Source organism: Emys orbicularis, chromosome 23, assembly GCF_028017835.1.
Source record: "Emys orbicularis isolate rEmyOrb1 chromosome 23, rEmyOrb1.hap1, whole genome shotgun sequence".
Lineage (NCBI taxonomy): Eukaryota > Metazoa > Chordata > Testudines > Emydidae > Emys > Emys orbicularis.
In genome coordinates, this window is record NC_088705.1 from 3,187,774 (window position 1) to 3,206,922 (window position 19,149).

The window sequence follows — 19,149 nt, forward strand, 5'->3', positions numbered from 1 at the left end:
CTGGCCCCCCCATTGTTGTGATGGCAGCCCAGTCCAGCCAGCCCTGTGGGACCAGAGACACAGCAGCCATCACGTGACACTATGAAACATTCTGGTGACCCAATTTCAAGTCACAACCCATGGGCTGAGAACCCCTGCTCTAGAACAGTTCAAGCCCCATCAACATTGGCTGAGCAAAGTGTGTTATCACACATGAACCCTGTTACAGCCTCGTTATAAACACTAAACAGGGTACACGTGGGCCATTGCGCTTGCCCTCTTTTTCAACAATAAGGACTTCAACTTGGTTCTTCCCCTCCGCCTCATGCTGCAGGCTCCCATTTCACGGCCTGGGTCTGACTAGAACGGTGCAGCTGGCTGCAGGTAGCGATCTCTCCGCGGGTCACTGCTACAAACCAGGCCCACAGGTGACAGCCACAGCAAGAGGATTTCTTAGGCCTAATCTACGCTTGCATGTTGCCGATTTAAGCCCCGGCGCAGATGCAGTTACAGCAACCGAACCGTGCTTGTGCCGGTATCAGCCGCCTTTCCGCGGGGCGCGCTTGTTGCGGTGGTTATGTAACGCGGGAGCGGGGATAAGACCTTGGCCGGAAAAGGAGCAACCCCCTCAGCACAGGCCCGGCGCGCACAGCCCGTCTGCGCACTACGCCGGGGCCTGCCGCTGCCCGCCTCCCTCGCGCAGGGCCCACAAGGCGGAGGCTGCAGCTTGGGGTCAGCAGCGCCTTGCCCGTGTGCAGCGCCGGGCCCAGCGCGCTCTGCACAGCCCGGGCCCGTGATCCCCGGGGGGCGGAGACCGGCCGAGGAGACACAGGGGCCCGCCCCACGCGCGAGCTGCCAGCCCGGGGCCCAGCCCAGCGGCCGGGTAACGCAGGCCGAGCCGCGCGCGCAGACCGGGCCCTAGGCCGGCAGCTCGCGCCCGGGACGGGACGCTGGGCCCAGCCCCGAGCCGACACGAGGCGCTGCCCGGGAAGGGGGGCTCGTTCCGGGGGGGGGGGCGAGCCCCTCGGAGGGGCCCCGCCCCGGGGCGGCCCAGGCCGGGATCGGCGGGACTCTCCCCTCAGGGCCGGGCCCGCGCGGGGCTCCGCCTTGACACGCAGGGGCGCTGCGGGCCCGATGCCGCACAAGGGCTGAGGGGAGGCGCTAGGCCCGTTCACTCACCGGCTCCTGCTGAACCCGCGGCCTCCACTGCTGCTGCGACCGCGCCGCTTCGCCTCCTACGACGCCGCCTCACAGGCCCCGGCTCCCGCCTGCCGCGTGGGCTGCTGGGAGACGCAGTCCCCGAGCGGCCTCCGCCCATTGGCCGCAGCGGTGGAGGGGACTACAACCCCCGGCAGGCCTCGCGCGGGGGCCGGCCTCCTCCGCAGCACGCGCCGCACGTAGAACGGAGGGGGTGGTGCTTCGGGCGGGGTCAAAGGTCCCCTCACTGGGAATGGGGCCTCATGGGGGAGGGGGTAAACTCCCACTGGGGATGGGCCCAGGTTGGGGGGTTAGAGCCCCTGGCTGGGGCTGGGGTCAGGGGGAGGGTGGCTAACCTGGATCCTGAATTGGGCAGTGAGAAAGATTTTTAAAAGAAATCGTAGGTGCTGCTTGGAACCATGGCTGTTAAAATCCTTTCAGCCAGAAGAGTGGCTCTTTCCCTCCGAGCCAGGACTTTACTGTCTCTCGCTTCCGACAAAGCCTTGAGCCCGTTCTGTGTCAGGGTTTCTGAAACCTCTACATGTGATGGGGAGGGGCTGACCCCCAGGACTTGGGAAGATTCATTACTGGCGAATAGTATCAGGGGGTAGCCGTGTTAGTCTGTAGCCACAAAAACAACAAGGAGTCCGGTGGCACCTTAAAGACTAACAGATTTATTTGGGCACAAGCTCTCATGGGGAAAAAAACCCCTTCTTCAGATGCATCCACCCACTATGAATGGATTTGGAGACTCAGCAAGAGGCATAGACCCTTCTGCAAGGCATGGGGAGCTATGGAATCATCGGTGTTAGAGGGACATCATGAAGCCTATACTCTGCTTCTAGCCAGTACTGGGTTAAATTCATTCTCCATGTGATAGGAAATGTCAGGACATGAGACACAATCCGGCCTCTGCCACAGGATGTGCCACAGAGTACATGGAACCCTCCCTGAAGCTGGGAGAGGCTGTACCAAGCTGGAAAGAACTCCACAGAGGAGGTTAAAGGGGAAAGAGCTAGTTCACATGAATTAGCTGCAGAAAACACAGGCAGCTTTTTGCCAGAGCCTGTTGAGCAGGCAGTTTCAGAAGAGGCCTGCACTGAGTTGCTGCCTTTGCCCAGATGCTGCTTCCTTGTTTAGAGTTCTCCTCCCCGCTTTCTGCAGCCATCTCTGCACTAGAATAGGATAGAACAAGAAACCCACAAGTTATGGCCTAAAAATTCATGTGTTGAGGCAGGCACATGCAGTGCAGCTTTCACAGCAGGCACTGGGAATGTGCAAACTATCCTAGGGAGTGGCAAATTCAAGGGATTGGAATCTGGCTAGGAACCAAGAGCTTTAGAGGATGGGTTAGAGCAGAGGATCCTGAGTCTGGACTCTCAAGTTCTATTCCTGGTTCCTCACTGCTTGAGTTTGGGCAAGTCACTTCACTTCTTTGCCTCAGTTTCCTCACCAGAGAGAGAGCAGTAATGGACCTTGTCCGGGGCTGCGAAGGTCAGTTGGTAAAGTGCTGCCCAGGCCTCCTAAATCTAGCTCTGCAAAGCCAGGTGGAGAATCTCCTGAGAATTGACTCGTGATTTTTCAGCATTCGGGTTCCTGCCTCTGCCTGAAACTGGAAATGAGGCCATGTCTCCTGACCTTTTGGAAACTGAACAAGTATGTATTTACAGTTCGGTTTTAGCCTTGGGCAGCGACTGGAGGGTCTGGGCTTGTTCCAAGCCACCTCTCTCCGCCCAAAGCTGGGAAATTCTCCATGCGGGTGCCCACTCCTAGTGATTCCTTTGTTGCACGCTGCAGTTTTAAGAATCGTCCCTATGGCTTTCGGGAAGTCTGGCTCTGGGGGCAGTAAGGCATTGCTTTCTGCAGGGGCGGGAAGGTGGTGGAGCAGCACAAAGGGGGTTGTGAGGTTTAAAGGCTGGGTTAGAGCAGGACTCTGCCTTTCCTTCAGAAAAGCGCCTGGTTTCAGAAGCAATTAAGCAAACAGCCATTGTTGCTTATAGGCCCCAAGCCAGAGGAGTCTGGATTGTTTTTCACTGACCTTTGAAATTACCCAGGGCTGCTCTTATGATTTGCAGGACCCCAAACTATCAGGGAAAAAGAGCAGGGAGTTGCCTCCCCTCCTGTGCCTGCTGCTAATGAGAGATGGTCGGTGTCAGAAAGCTGCCCTGGGATGGGGACTCCATGGCAGCAGAAGCCCAAGTGATTGTTTCTTTCTCTGCAAGCCTTGTAGCTGGAAAGATTTGTGTGTTCACAGCCGGGCCCTACTGCTGTCACTACGGAGCTGCTCCTAGCCCACACCTGATTCACAGTGACTCTTTCCTTGCTGGCCTGCCCGGGGTCTTACTGGTCTAGAGATCAGAGCCTGGGGCTGGATTTGAGATTCTGCCATTAACTCACTGTCTGGGCCTGGGCAAGACCCTTAATCTCTTTGTGCCTCAGGTTTCTTACCTGTCCAATGGGGTTAAGAATAACTTGTCTTCTTCAAGGGGGGATGGGCATGAGGCCGGATTCCTTCATGGGGGTACAGGGCTTCCAGCAGGGAAGGAGCTGAACGTTATTTCCTTTATTATTCCTGGTGAAGGGCAGCTGTGAGGGTCCCATGGCAATTAACAAAACAAACAAAGGCCCAGCTCAGCGGATGCTGATTTCCAGCTGGTGCCTGCAATCTTTCAGGAGCACACACACCACAGCGCCTGCTCAGCTGCCCCAGTGTGCTCTTTACAGACAGGCTCTTGTTCTAAGTGCAACTTCAGGGAGTTTTGCTCCGAGCTGACACCTGTTTCATTTATTTGCCCAGTTGAGCCTCAGGCCTTATAATTCAGCCAATGAAAACCCAGCTATGTACACTTAGGGCTCAATCCTCAGCCAATGGAACGTCTGGCAGTGGCTGCGGTGGACTTGGATTGGGCCCACTGGCGCTATGCTGCCCAGCCTGCTTTGGAAAGATATTGCAGTACCCAGATAACTGCATCACAGCCAGCTAACCAAGCACCACCTGTCCCCATCCCTGGGGGGCCAGGGCAGCTGGGCCCTTCCTAGTGACAAGTGAACATGCAGGGGACTTGCGGGCTGGCCTTGTGCAGAAGCAGAGGACAAGTTGTGGGAGAAGATCCCTGGTTTGACTGTGAACCCTGCACTGCCCCAGATGCTGCTCCGCCCCCTCGAGCCAATGCATGGGCTGTTCCCCTCCCATCACTGGCAGGGTCCCTCTGGGCTTGACACATAGCCTGATCCCTGATATTTACAAGTGGAAGGAAAGTCAGGGGCTTTCCACACTCTCAGGCTTCTTGGAGCATTGCAGGGCTTGCCAGCACAGCCTGTGAGTTTTTCCACCTGCAGATGGGATCGTTTTAATTCCATGATCCATCAGCCTCAGGGCTGGCTTGGTGCCGTGGTGCTAACTCAAGGCCTCAGATGTCTTTATGTGTGAATTTGTGATGGCAAGAACTCGCCTCCCAGCCTCCACCCCAAGAGCCAGCCTAACACCTGATGTGTCCTCTGTTGGAACAGATCTAACAGGATGGCTCGGGCATGGAGGAGGGTCCTGAGGTACACGCCAAGGGTCAATTCCCTACTCTGCCACTGACTCCCTGTGTGACCCAGGGCAAGTCACCAGCCTCTCTGGGCCTCACTTCCCCAGCCCTTGTGTGTCTCTGGGCCTGTGCAGCACCTGGCACAATGGGGCCCCGAACACAGTTGAGACCTCTAGGTGCTGTTGTAATACAATTAATAGTGAGTCATTTGCAGTCCCATTAAAAAGCATCACTTCTGGGTGTAAGGCAGCCTGTGTGGCTGGGCTGGATGCAGCGCAAAGGTCTAATAAAATTCATGTTTTTGCCCCATGGCTGCAGCAGTGTTAACAGGCCACTTCACCTTGGATGGTCCCTTCGAATGTGTGTGAACTCCTCCTGTGAGCAATCCGGTCCACCCTGTACTGAGCTGTGATGCTCCGAGTTCCTTTCCCAGGCCTGTAAGCTCAGAGCTTGTCTCTCTCACCAACAGAAGTTGGTCCAATAAAAGACATTACCTCCCCCACCTTGTGTCTAATAAACTCCACGTCATTGGCCCGTGGGTCCTTCCCCACCGTTGCTGCTTGCTGGGCTGGGGGGGCATTCAGCTCTCTCTGCACTGTCCCAGCCTCTTCCTGGGAGCAGTAGCACTGGGAGAGGGACAGCACTGCTCCTTACTCCACCTCCAGGGTCCCCCACCCCCTTTCCGACCGCACTCCCTCCCTCCGTGCGACGTTGTAAGGAATGATGGGCCATTTGATCTGGACAGATGCCACAGCAGAGCAAAAACCATTGAGATGGGAGGCCCAGCTGAGAGCAACGCTGATCCAGGTGCTGGAACAGCCAGAACAATCTCTGCTGTGATGGTTAAAATCAGACACCCAAAGGAAGTCTGCAATGCCGGAGGAGCTGAAGACTTACTGCAGACCCCTGGGGCCCCTGTCAGTGCTCCAGAGCGGAGCTGCACCAGGGAGCCCAGCAAAGCAGTGTTCTCGGGGTACATCAGACAAGAGCTATGGGGAGCGTAGTGTCCCCAGCATTGCTGCTGGAGTCAGACCTTGTCACTCAGCTGGTCACCTCCTGGCCTAGCTAGACGTGGGAGGAGCGTCCTGCACCCCAGGGATAGGGGTGGGCATGCTCATGAGAGTGGGTTGCGTGACCCACAGCTCCATCGAGCCCACCAGCAGAGAGCACCCCGCTGGGCCCGGACAGGAACTCCCTCCCCTCAGGGCACCATTGAGGTATATGACCCACCACCTTCCTATCTGGTCTGGAGCCCTGGCCCTTTAAGAAACAACAACCTAGTGCTGATAGGAGCCGACGCAGAATGTCAGATTTCAGCTGCTGGAGCTGGGAACGGATCCCGGCTTCCGCTGGTTCTGAACCCCCTCCTAAGACCCCAGGGCTGGCTTCGAATGCAGCCCTGGCAAAATCTGACATTGCTTTTGAGCAGAAAACTGGGAACCAGGAGAGCTGGGCTCTGTGTTGACTTTGCCATGCTGTGTGACCTTGGATCCTCTCTGTGCCTCAGTTTCCCCATCTGTATAAGGGGGGCACGGCCCTCTGAAAGGAAGAGTCTCGCTCTTCAGTTATTATTAGCAGCTCTACCGCTTTAGTGTTGGGCTGCAGCCGGACCTGCCCTGGCTCTGCTCCTGGCACCGGCAGAGCCAGCACCATCAGTGCCATGTTCCTGCTGCCTTCCAGCCTGATGATGCCCAGAGGCCCCTTTCCCACCTTGCCAGGCTCTGTGGGTGGGCAGGGGAGGAAGCCAGCGAGAGCCATGCACCAGGGCCAGCCATGCTGACCTTGGTATGCTGAAGGGGGCTGAAAATAGACCCCCAGAGTGTCATCGACATATTAGAAGGGAAGAACAGCTGAGCAGCCAGCTAGAGGGGGAGGGGAGTCCTGGGGGCGGAGTTAGGAAGGAGATTTAACGCTTTGAGGAATCTGTTCCTCCAAGGGAGCAGCGGGATCCTGGGTCCCCAGGGCTGGAGCCAGACCGGCTGTCTTCGCAGGCCGGGGCGGAAAGTATCCAGCAGCCCACCACAGAAACCTTCCCCGGCAGCGCACCCCTCCGCTCCTGTGATGGGGGACGAGCAGGCTCCCCAGCCCAGGAGTCAACTAATGACTGCTACTCGGCATCTCAGCAATTAACACAACCCTCCCAAATCCTTTTCTCTGCTTGCATGTTCCAGGCCTGGAGGCTAGCGACACAGGGCAGAGGCCAAAGGGGAGACCTTACCACAAATGGCTAAGAAAGGATCTGCCTTGCCCTACTGTTATTAACTCGTACTTGCACTGTGGTAGCTCCTGGCCACTGGGCACTGCCTGGCTACACCCCAAAGAGACAGTCCTTGCCCTTACACTGTCAGCATTGTAGCAGGCAGCATAAGCATCTGGCTAGCCCACAGCTGACTGCTCTGCCAGTCCCAATCCTCCAAACCACACCAAGCCAGGAGCGAGATCATGGTATCTACAATACATCCCCAACCACTGGGCTCGCTGTGCTAGGACCAGCTTTCCCGATAATCAGAGACCTTCCATGTAACAAACAGACCTTGCTGGTAAGGGGAAGTTCTGGACAGCAGAGGGTTCCTAAGCCCGGCTGGGCTGTGCACCTAGACACACTATGCTGGGGGTGGGCCCATAGCTCCAGGGTATTTGTAATAAACTCTCAGTCATAAGGAACTAACAAACTCCAACCTCTCCCCACGTGGGCTGCAGGGGTGGGTGGCAGGCGGTTGCTCGTGGCATGGGTTGTTCTTTATGGAACATGACTTGTTGTTCTTTATGTTCATGACTTGTTCTTTATGGAAAGTTTGGGATTTGTGAAAAATTCAATATCAAAAAAACATTTGCCTCCCTTCTCCTCTTTGATTTCAATCCTATGTTTACATTTTAAAGGGAAATTTAAAATATTGAATCCGGGTTTAGAGGCTTTCAGGTGGATGGAAAATTTTAGGAACATTTTTCAATAAATGTTACGATTTAAAAAAAAATTCACAAAAACAAAAAGTTCGGGGAGTTGCGACTTCTGCAAACGGAATCGGCTGCACAATTCCTACCCGGGCTGGAGAATGAGCTCCCGGTGGATGGAGCTCCAGGGTCCTGCGCTGCTCCTTTCAGGCACCGCCCGGGCTCCGTGCAGCTGCCCCAGGGCTGGGACTCAGTACCCTGTAGCTAACTCCATTTTGGAGAGAGGCCAGGGCCTGCTGGGATCTCACGCCCCATCAGCAGAGAAGGAAGAGCACAAAGGTTGCTGCCATCTCCTGGACTGCAGCGGTAAAGCGTCCGGAAAGCTCAGCTCCTGCAGCAGCATCTCTCACAGCTAGATTCAAGGGCAAGGGGTGCCAGGCTGGGAAAGGCCAGGCTGAGCCTTGGTTCCCTGCACTGGGCCCAGCGCAGCAGGGAGAGGCCGTGTGCATTTGGCTCCAGCTTCGGGTCCGAGGCGCCGGCGTCACCGGCTGGCGATGGTAAGAGAAGCCTGAGGCCTCCCTTCTGCCCAAGCTCCCGGTCCAGAGCAGGAGGCAGAGGCAGCGAGGGGCCGGGGCCGACCGGCAGGCTCCGAGCACACACACACGCGGAGGCGGGGCGGCTCTTCCATTTTATTGTTCAGATGCATAACACTGTCACATTGGCACCGAGCGAGGCGGGCGCGGCCCCGGCGGCCCCCTCCCACACACAGCACCGACACCCACGCCCGCAGCGGCCCAGAGCGTAGCACGTCGCACGGGGGAGTTGTCAGAGTGGCACCGAGTGGCTGGCTGGGCCCGGCTACGGGAGGTTAAAGGAGATCGAATCCTAGACCCAGGGCCAGCCTCCTGCGCCCTCCAAGCTTGCGGGATGGGCCCGGCCTCCTGCACAGAGAGAGCTGGGCCTGGCGCTCGTCCCTGATGTCACACGGAGCTTTATTTACATTATTCACATACACTGTCCCCAGCAAGTTAAATAACGACATTATTACACCACACGTCGGGGGCGGCGCGGTGGGAACCGCTAGGAGGGGCGGGGGTGTCAGTCTGATAAGGTGCATGTTAAAAACGAACAAAAAGAGAAACCAAGAGTCCCTGGGGCTGGCGGGGGGGGGGGGGGGGGGGGGGCACGTCCCGGCCCCCTGCCCTGCCCGGTTCATCCTCTTCCTGGGGCGGTAGGTGGGAGTGACGTGGTTTTTCGTCTGGTAACAGCTATAGTTCTGTGAGAAAGTCCGGAACTGGCACTTCGCCTCACCCCCGCACCGAGGCAGCCACGGCGCGGGCCACCGGGGGGCGCTCTGCCCAGGGAGACGCACCTGCCCCTCACAGCACTTCTGCAGGCAGAGGGTGAGAGAAAGCGGGAGGCGGATTAGGGACACTGCCTGCCAGCCTGGTCCGGGGCTCCGCGCGGAGCACAGGTGGGGGGAGACCCGGCAGGACAGCCCGGGTCACAAGGGGCCACGGTGGCGAGAGGAGGGGACGGCACCTGTGCAGTCCAGGTTTGCTACAGGCTGATGCTGTCGCTCTGCCAGGATCTGCTCCAGGGCCAAGCAGAGCCCCTTCCCCCTTCCCCCTGCTTGGGACCCCCCAATCCCCCCTGCTGGGGCTCTATCCCACCCCCACTGAGCCCCACGCCCCACTGGGCCCATGCAGAGGAGGCATGTCGGGCGGACGAGCTCCGGCAAGGGCGGGCAGGGGAAGCCCCTACCTGTGACCTGGGGGGGCTTGACGACGGCTGTCTTGAGGAAGGGCTCCTTGTCCCCGAAGGGGATGATGGGGTCGGTGCTGCCACTGTGCTGTGAGAGCTCCAGCACGCCCTGGCCCACCTCCTTGCCGGGGAAGCCGTTCTCATGCTTGCCAGGCTGCACGCCGTTCACCAGGGGCGCCGCGTCCTTGCTGGGGGGGCTGTGAGGGGAGATGGGGGGGCTGCAGTGACACATGGGGGTTCACAGAACCCAGCCCCAAGCCCCCTCGCTCCAACCTTCACAGGCTGCAGAGCTGCAGTTCCCCCTGACCCCGGGGCTGGGCGCTCCCAGCCGCCCCCTGCGTGGTCCCAGCTCCCCCTGGCCCCAGGCGCTCCCAGCCGCCCCCTGCGTGGTCCCAGCTCCCCCTGGCCCCAGGCGCTCCCAGCCGCCCCCTGCGTGGTCCCAGCTCCCCCTGGCCCCAGGCGCTCCCAGCCGCCCCCTGCGTGGTCCCAGCTCCCCCTGGCCCCAGGCGCTCCCAGCCGCCCCCTGCGTGGTCCCAGCTCCCCCTGGCCCCAGGCGCTCCCAGCCGCCCCCTGCGTGGTCCCAGCTCCCCCTGGCCCCAGGCGCTCCCAGCCGCCCCCTGCGTGGTCCCAGCTCCCCCTGGCCCCAGGCGCTCCCAGCTGCCCCCTGCGTGGTCCCAGCTCCCCCTGGCTCCAGGCGCTCCCAGACGCCCCCTGCGTGGTCCCAGCTCCCCCTGGCTCCGGGTGCTCCCAGCCACCCCCAGCATGGTCCCAGCTCCCCCTGGCCTGCCCGGTGCCTCCCCTCAGGGCAGATACCTTTGCTGCAGCCCTTCAGGGACAGGGCCCGTCCGCACACCCTGGCTCTCTGTGCTGGGCGTCTCTGACTCAGGGAGCTCCTCTTCCTTCGCCAGCGGCCCTGCTCGCTTCCCACAGCCTGGGGACCGGAGCAGAGATGGGTCAGCCCCCCAGGACCGGACCCCAGGAGGGATGGGATGCTCGAGCCCAGCAGGGTAGGGCTGTGGGACCAGTGGGGGGTGGGTGTCCCACACAGGCCTGGCCAGGAGATCTGGTGGGTGTCACTTGTGGGTCTGGGCTGCGTGTCTCCCAGGGCCAGTGGGGTGGGGTGGGCCATGGGAGGGCCCTGCGTGACTGGCCTCGTGTGTACGGGTGTGGGGAGTGGAGGGGTGGCGTAGTGGGGTGTGCTGCCCAGGCCTGGAAGAGGGAGGTGGGGGTGTGCCGCCCGGGGCCCGGAGGGATGGGGTTGGGGCGGAGGGGTGTGCGGCCTGGGGGGGGAGGGACGGAGCAGAGGGGTGGGGGTGGGCTGGGGCTCTCCCATGCAAGCTTGGTGGGGGAGCAGCTTTGCAGGGCCCCAGGCCCTGCGTTTACCTGGGCTGGCGTCAGTCTCCTGTTTGGCTTCTTTCCCATTCACCATTTTCTTCTCGTCCTTCTTCTGCAGAGGGGAGAGGAGCAGCTGAGCTGTGTCCCAAGGGCCGGGGGGGCAGGGACAGGCCTGGGCTGGCAGCCCTACAGCTCTGCCGCCAGGACCCCATGCTGAGGGGGAGGGGGCATCGCCAGGGGAGAGACCCCAACTCCTCCAGGCCCATCCCAAGGGCTGCTGGGATGTGGGGCAGCCTGCTAGCCCCCCACAGCCCTGGCACTGCCCACTCACCACCTCCCGCGCCCACCCGAGGCAGCCCTAGCCCAGCAGGGTTGGGCACAGCTCAGGCATGCGGCATCCCAGGGTCTCACCAAAGAAGCAGGAGGGGCTGGGCTCAGAATCCCATCCCCCGCCCCCCGGCCCATCACCGCGTGGCACGGCCTCCGCCAGGGCCTCCCTGCAGCTCACACTGGACGGGCAGCCCCGCACACAGCAGGGCACTTGCTGGCACGCTGCACCCACAGGCACCCACCTTGGCATCGGCCGCGTCTGACTTGCGCGTCCTCTTCATGATCTCTTCCAGCCGCTGAGGAGGGAGAAGGTGGGTCAGTCCCAGAGCCCTTGCCTGGCACCCCACACTCTGCCCAGCTGGGCTCGGGGCTGCAGGGCTCTGCAGGACGATGGGTCCAACCCTGCTTGGCTGACCCAACGTGGGTTTCAGGGGCAGCTGCCCACACTGCACCAGACACCCGTGGGGAAAGCGCTGGCAGCTGCCCCCCTCACGTCTGTTCTCCGGGGCACAGGGGCTCTGACCTGGCAGCTCACCAGGCACTTCCTCAGAGTCTCAGCTGTCATCTGTGCAGCGCCCGGGCACTGCTCTCTGCTCCCCGTCCCCAGGGCTCTGCCTTGCCCTACCGCCCTTACAACACTGCCCCCCTTTCCCTCCTCCTCAACTCTGCCTGGACTGTGTCAGTCTCCTGGGCTCTGCCCCCGCACCCCGACACTGCCCTGCCCCACGCCCCCTGCCCCACTTCCCCACCTTCCCCTGTTCTCCGACCCCACCATGCCCCACTCCCCCTGCAATGCACCACGACCCCCCATCCCCGTGCGCCCCGCCCCGCCTCCCCGCTCACCTTCTTCCTCTCCAGCCGCTCCTGCTCCTCCCTCTGGAAATGCTTCTCCCGTTCCAGCCGCTGCCTCTCAGCCTCCTCGCGGGCCCGCGCCTCTGCCTCCTCCCTCTGCAGGACAGGGGGGAGCCAGCCCCCAAGATCAGTACGCAGTCAAGGGCACTGCCCTGCCGGGAGGGGGCATTTCCCACCGCTGGGCCTCGCCAACCATCACGCCGGGGAGACGGAGCAAGTGTCTAGTGGAGGTCCCACCCCGCCCTGTGTGCATGGCACAGGCCCAGCGGGCTGCTGGGGCATAACACAACCGGGAGCCAGGCTCAGGCTGAGGTGCGGGTTGTGAGTGAGGGGCACCGGCAGCGCTGGGGGGGGGGGGGGGGGGAAGTGCAGGCTGGAACAGCGGGGGGCCAGAGCTGGAGGCTGTTCCCATGCTGAAACTCAGCAAAGGCTGGGCTGTGGGCCTTGTCCAGGCAGCTCAGCAACACCCCAGCTCCCCACAGAGCCTGCCGTGGCACAGCCCCCCGCAGGGGAAGGGCCAGACGTCGCCAGCTGCGGCGTGGGAATTCCGGGCCACTGGTGCTTCTCTCCACCACTAGGGGGCAGGGCAGGTACGTGGCTCCCTCCCGCATTGGGGGTCTGTGCCCAGGACCTGGACCTTGTGTCACCCCCGCCCCTGCCCACCCCATGCCACCACGGAACCACCCTGTGCCCATCCCCTCCCAGAGCCCCCCATCCTGCTCCACACCCCATGTGCCCACCCCACCCCCCGCCCTGTGCCCATCCCCTCCCGGAGCCCCCCATCCTGCTCCACGCCCCATGTGCCCACCCCACACCCCGCCCTGTGCCCATCCTCTCCCAGAGCCCCCCCATCCTGCTCCACGCCCCATGTGCCCACCCCACCCCCCGCCCTGTGCCCATCCCCTCCCAGAGCCCCCCATCCTGCTCCACGCCCCATGTGCCCACCCCACACCCCGCCCTGTGCCCATCCACTCCCAGAGCCCCCCATCCTGCTCCATTCCCCATGTGCCCACCCCCCGCCCCACCCTGTGCCCATCCCCTCCCGGAGCCCCCCATCCTGCTCCACGCCCCATGTACCCACCCCCCACCCCACCCTGCCACCTGCACCTGCTTCTGCAGCCGCTCCGTCTCCTCCTGCTCGGCTCGGGCCCGCTCCTCGGCCTGGCGCTCCTCCTGGCGGCGGCGCTCCTCCTGCTGCCGCCTCTGCTCCTCCTCCAGCCGGCGGACCTCGGCCTCCCGCTGGGCCTGCTCCTGGGCTTCCCGCTGGGCCTGCTCCTCCCTCTGGCGCCTACGGCACACGGCACCTCAGTCCTCATGCCCGATGCCTGGCCCACCCTGCCCCCAGACCTCCGCGAGCTGCCAGGCCTGTGACACCGCGGAGGGTTCCCAGGGGAGCCGGATGGGGCACAGGGCACTGCTGCTCCAGGGTCTGCCCCTGTGGACAGCCAGCGCCCCCAAGTGCCAAGCTCCAATGGCCCCTCTTGGGCCCACTGGCAGTGGGGTGAGCGCTGCCTCCCCATCCCTGGGCACGGCGGGGGATCCCGGTGGGCAGAGAGGAGCCCCCCACCCTGAGAGGCCGGGCCACTGACCTCTCCCGCTCCTCCTGCTCCCGGCGCTCCTGCTCCTCACGCTCACGCTGCTCGCGGGCTTGCCGGCGTTTCTCTGTCAGGAGCCGGGCTGCCTCTTCTCGGTCTGTGGTGCCCGCCATGGGTTTGCCCGAAGGCGTGGCAAGAGCTGGCGTGGGGCTGGGGGTGCCAGCGGGGGCAGCAGCGCCTGCCGAATGCACACAGTGTCACAAACACATTCATCACACCCACTTCCTCCCCAGGGACAGAACCCAGGAGTCCTGGCTCTCACTCCTCCCCGTGATCTACACCACTAGACCCCACTCCCCTCACAGAGCGGGGATAGAACCCAGGAGTCCTGGCTCTCACTCCTCCCCGTGATCTACACCACTAGACCCCACTCCCCTCACAGAGCGGGGATAGAACCCAGGAGTCCTGGCTCTCACTCCCTCCCTCCCCGGGGCCAGCGACAGAACCCAGGAGTCCTGGCTCCCAGCCCCCTGCTCCAACCCACTAGACCCCCCGCCCCGAAGGCCTGGCATGGCCATTCCCAAGCAGGAAGAACCGCGCCCACACCCGAGCACTGTGAGCAGATGCCCACTGGCTCGGGGCCCCGGTGCTGCACCCGACCCTGCGAGGGGCCGGCGGGGGTTCTGGGAGACGTGGCTGGCTCATGGTGCGTGTTCTCAGACCTGGGGGCTGCTCAGCGGGCCCAGGGGTCTTGGGAGTGTCGGGCGGGGCTGGGGAGGCTGCTCCCCTCTCCTCTTCCTCCTCCTTCCTCTCGCGTGCCTTCAGCTGGCTCTCGCGCTCCTCCTTGGCCCTGGGCCGCCCCTTGCGGGAGGAGTGGACGCTGCGGGGCAGTGGCGGCTTGTGGGGCGAGCCAAGGCCTGGGCTGGGGGAAGCCGGCCGGTGGTTGGGGGTGGCAGGCGATGAGGGCCGGTTCTTTGGCCCCGGGCTGGAAACGAAGAGGAACAAAGCATTAAGGGGGACCGCGGATGCCCCCACCTTGAGCCTGCCCACCACAGTTCGCACCACCGCAGCTCAAAAGCAGTGGCCCAGAGCCCTGCAGAGCCCACCTGTCTGGGCCCAGGCAGGCTGCATCCCCGCACCGCAGGCAGGGCCCCACGGCTCTCGGCTAGTCGGCTGCGGGGTGGCTAACGGTGCCCAGGCTGAGGCAGGTCCTGACCTGCTGTCCGTGGCGGGCCGGGGGAGTCTGGGCTGGCTGCCGGGCTGGGGCTGGTGCTTCTTGAGGCCCCGCTCGCGAGACAGGGCGCTCCGCTCCTTGGCGTTCTCCCGCTCCTTGTCCTTCTTCTCCTTCTTCTTCTGTGCGGGGGAGGAGAGAAATCAGAGCCCAGGAGCAGGGGGATGATAACGAGGGGCTGGCAACCTGCCAGCTCATTGCAAGAGGGGGCCGAGGCTGGGGCCACACGAATCTCTCACAGTCCCCTGGCTGTCACCCCCCGGTACAGAGGGGAAACCGAGGCACAGAGACCTGCCCAGGGCCTGGGAGCAGCTCAGGACTGGGCTCTCTATGGGGCACAGCCTGAATGCCAGCCATGAGACCCCCCCCAGGGGCAAGGCCTGCTCTGCAGGGGACACTCCAGTCCCTCGGGGGCTGGTCGGGGCTGGCTGGTGGGTGGCAGGCAGCAGCAGTGACGTGATCCGTTCCTGCTGGGTTTGCTGTCCGGCCAGCGCCCGTCACGGGCTGGCTGCAGCGGGGCCCTGCCTGACGAACCACCCCGTCCCCCAGACACCAGGGGGCAGAGCCCGGGGCACAGGGGAGCCCGGCCCTGAGGAGCGCTTGGTTCCCGCCCAGGGCTGCGCTTAGGGAGAGCTGTGTTCAGGGACAGGTCGGAGCAGGGCAGCACTCACGGGCGAGGACTCAACTCTCCGGCGCGGCGTCACCTCTGGGCTGCTGGCCACCACCCTGCGGCGCTCCCAGCAGCGGTGCTGCAGGCGGTGGTTGTTGCAGGGGCTGAGGGGGCTGGTGGAGGCAGAGCGGGGGCACACCGGCACTGCTGGGGGCAGAGAGCACACACCGTCAGGCTGGCCGCCCTGGCAGGGGCAGGGAGCATCAGCCAGCAGGTTGCAGGGCCGTCCCCCCAGAGCAGTGGGGGGACCCCGGCACGTGGGGGTCTCCAGAAGAACAGAGGCCTGGTGACAGACCAGGCTGAGATCACTAGCCCCCTGCCACACAGCGTTAGCGCCCAGGGCACCCTGGTGTGGTGACTGGGGGCAGGAGCCGGACCCCTGGGAGATAATCCCCAGCTCCAAGAATAGCCGCGCAAAGCCGAGAGGCACAAACCCAACAGAGCCGAGACCCTGCCAGTCTCAGCCCAGGGGCCAGCAAGCAACCGGCCCAGGCCCCGGCCCACGGTCTCCAGAGCGGATCTCAAAGGCCGGGTCACCAGAAAGGGGCTGTCGGGTGCAGACGTGCCCAGGACAATGCAAGGCGGGGCGGGAGAGGGGCAGACACCAGGCCGGGCTGCAGGAGGGAGAAGAGGCAGGTTAACATAAGGCTTTTCTGGCTGCACTGTACGTGACTGTCCCCTCAACAGGGAACCAGGGCACAGGCACCCAGACACCCAGCAGCCTCCCTCCCCCGTCAGTGTGCCAGGTCCGGGTACTGCTCTGCAGGGCTCAGGATCCCAGCAGAAGCCACGTCTCGCCTGTCTGCTCCCCCATCCCACCCCCAAGCTGGGTGAACCGAGGCCGGACGGCCGCGTCTCTGACCTCAGCTTGTCACGGACCGAGTCACCGCCCTCCTCGGACGGGGCCTCGCGCTGATCAGCCCCTGCCCAACCCTGGCTTCGGCTCTTCCTGGCTCCACACGCCCCCGGATGCCCCAGAGGGCCCAGCTTACCCTGCTCCTTGCCAGTGCCGGCCAGCGTCACGGCGCTTCTGCTGCGGGCCAGGAAGGAGAGGGTGGGCGTCATGAGCCGGTCCACGATGCTGCTCTCCCAGGGGCTCAGCTGCAAGCTTCGGTCTGGAAAAGAAATTGGGGGAGGGGGACCTTAGCACCTCTCCTGCGCCCCAGCCCTCAGGCCCTGGATCCATGCTGGCACCAGCTGGCTAAACACCCGCCCCTTCCCCACCGTCTCCATTCCCGGGTCTCCGTGCTGCCACCCCGTTCAGCGCCTCAGTGACACCCCAAGCCCACGGAGAGCTCCCCAAGTTCGGGCGGGGTAGGTCAGGGCCCCGGTGCCCCCGGACGCCTGCCAGCGCCCACCGGTAGCAGTCCCACCTGCAAGGCCTTTGGAGCGGCTCAGCTGGGCCGGGCCGGGCCCCTCCCTAGGGCTGCTCTCCCCCAGGCCAGCCTGTGGGCCCTGCTTGAGCCTAGGGTGACCAGACAGCAAGTGTGAAAAATCGGGACGGGGGTGGGGGGTAATAGGAGCCTATATAAGAAAAAGACCCCAAAATCGGAACTGTCCCTATAAAATCGGGACATCTGGTCACCCTACTTGAGCCACTCTCCTGGTGGGCACCCCACAGGGCCCACGCGGCACAGGAAGGGAGGGGGAGCCCGGCGGGCCTGCAGTTCCTGATCCAACGGGGTGCAGGGGGAACGGCCGCCAGCTTGGGCGAGGAGCCTCCAGGCCCTGCCTGTCCACTGCAGAGCCGCCCTCTGGCGCAGCCCCGCCAGCCCGCTCTCAGCAGAGGGCCAAGGACTGAGCCAAGCATGGAGCCCCGTCTCCTGCTGCACTGGGTCCCACTCTGCTGCTGCCCAGGTTGCCGCTTGCCAGCACCTTCCCCAGCCTGGCGCGCGCCTCGGGGAAGCCAGTGAAATGGGGGACAGATGGGCAGGGACAGACAGATGTACACAGTAAGAGGAGACCGGCTGGCAACGGCGCCACAGGATGACAATGGGATAGGCACTGCCCATGCCAGCTCCCCAGAGGTGGGTAGGACATTCATCCCCAAGGCCTCTGCATGCCGTGGTGGCGCTGGCTCTGGGCCCAGATCCACGGCTTGCATCACCCCGGCCGTGGGGCAGGGGGCACTGGCTTTGGCGTCCCCATGGACCCTGGGCCCAGCTCCCGGCTCAGCCCCCAGACGGCGAACACCTGCTCAGCCACGCGGGCTGACGCTCCAAGTGAGACGGCTCCGCAGGGCTGGCACCGCAGCTCCAGGACCATGTGATGCCCTTGGCAGCCTCCCCCCGCCCATCCCCATCCTGGGCCCTGCTGGGATCCATCTGTCCCTTCACTACAACCCCCACCCCCCAAACAGCCTCAGCCACGGGCCAGCGCCCCTCCTAGGAATCCCTCTCACAGGGCGGGAGCAAACACTCTCCAGGCCAGGGTGGGTGAATTGGGGACACGAGTGACAATGGGGGGCACCAGACAAGGACCCCCAACCCCGAGTTCTCTATAATAAATAATATATGGAGATATACCTATCTCGTAGAACTAGAAGGGACCGTGAAAGGTCATCGAGTCCAACCCCCTGCCTTCACTAGCAGGACCAAGTACTGATTTTTGCTCCCGATCCCTAAGTGGCCCCCTCAAGGATTGAACTCACACCCCTGGGTTTAGCAGGCCAATGCTCAAACCACTGAGCTATCCCTCCCCCCTGCTCCTTCCCCTGGCACCACGCCCAGCTAACACAGCCCCACAGCTCCTGGGGGTCAGGCCCTGGGCTCAGACCGTGATACTCCTTGAGAAAGCAAGTCCTGAACTCGGGTCAGCTGCACCTCTGTCCCACTGAGCCCCGAGACCCATGTGCCCTGGGGCTGCAGCACCTGCCGCTTGGGCCCTGACCCACAGGCCTGGAGGGCGGCCCGGCCCCTGGCAGAGCTCTGCAGCTGACTCCCTGGCAGAGCCAGCTCCCCATAGCCCCCGTGGGGCAGCTGAGCCAGGTCCACACAGCCCTGCCCCTGCCAGTCACCGCCCCCATCAGCTGCTCAGGTTATTTATATCTCAGCGGGATGGAGGGCTGCAAACTCCCATCACTAGGCAACCAGCAAACAGAACAGCAGCTCGGGGGTTATAAATAGCCTCTGGCTCGGTGAGCCGCGGTGCAGGGCTGGGCACCGGGCTCCGGCTCCCCGGGCAAGCTCCTTGCAGAGCCAGGCGGCCCGTGCAGGCAGCCAACCTTGTTCCCGGCAAGCCGCCCAGCCTAGGAGCCCATATGGAGGGGCACGGCGCATACAGACTCCTGCTCGGCCCGCCAGGCTCCCATGACCCATGCTGCAAGTGCAGAGGCGGAGCCGGACCAAGAGCTAGCCCCTTCCCCTGAGCACTGCGATGGGGACGGGCCAGCCCTAGGCCAGCAGTCCGGGGGGCGCCATCCCCCAGCAACCCCCCTGCCCGGCCCCATAGCCGATGGAGCCCAAGCAGCTGGCAGCCCACCCATGACCCCATGCTCTGAGCACAGCAGCGCCATCCCCATCCCCTCCCCCTGGATCACACATGCATGTAACCCCATGTGCCCCATATGCCAGTCACACTAACAGAGCATCACCAGCACCCTGACAGCTCACCCCCAGCCCGAGGGGCAGCAAGGACCCCAGTGCGTCTGGCACCAGCCCCTCCGGTGCTGAATTCACCGGCCCTGCGCAGCTTTCCCCCGGCTCCCTTGGGTGAGAGCTGCCGAGGGTGGGGGGCGGTGCCCGAATGGCCTCAACTCCCACCGAACATGGGGGGGTTCCCCAGAGAACCGGCTGGTTCCCCACTGGAGACCTGGGTCCCAGAGCCCTCAGT

The 19,149-nt window shown here is 63.3% G+C and overlaps 2 protein-coding genes across 5 annotated transcripts in view; both read right to left on the reverse strand.

Annotated features, from left to right (window-relative positions):
- The window catches only part of THRAP3 (thyroid hormone receptor associated protein 3), a 67,285-nt gene extending 66,042 nt beyond the window's left edge, over positions 1-1,243 (reverse strand). For all 4 annotated transcript variants that reach the window (XM_065421885.1, XM_065421884.1, XM_065421882.1 and 1 more), the window contains exon 1: positions 1,159-1,243. The gene's annotated coding sequence lies outside the window, so the exon portion shown is untranslated. The remainder of the gene's footprint in view (positions 1-1,158) is intronic.
- MAP7D1 (MAP7 domain containing 1) overlaps positions 1,215-19,149 on the reverse strand; it is a 44,654-nt gene continuing 26,719 nt past the window's right edge. Inside the window, exons 7-18 of the mRNA XM_065421886.1 lie at positions 16,311-16,433; positions 15,320-15,465; positions 14,634-14,770; positions 14,140-14,402; positions 13,472-13,655; positions 12,990-13,170; positions 11,874-11,978; positions 11,273-11,326; positions 10,749-10,812; positions 10,179-10,296; positions 9,366-9,562; positions 1,215-1,423 (exon numbers count right to left, since the gene is read on the reverse strand). Of these exons, the coding sequence (XP_065277958.1) occupies positions 1,215-1,423; positions 9,366-9,562; positions 10,179-10,296; positions 10,749-10,812; positions 11,273-11,326; positions 11,874-11,978; positions 12,990-13,170; positions 13,472-13,655; positions 14,140-14,402; positions 14,634-14,770; positions 15,320-15,465; positions 16,311-16,433 (1,781 nt within the window). The remainder of the gene's footprint in view (positions 1,424-9,365; positions 9,563-10,178; positions 10,297-10,748; positions 10,813-11,272; positions 11,327-11,873; positions 11,979-12,989; positions 13,171-13,471; positions 13,656-14,139; positions 14,403-14,633; positions 14,771-15,319; positions 15,466-16,310; positions 16,434-19,149) is intronic.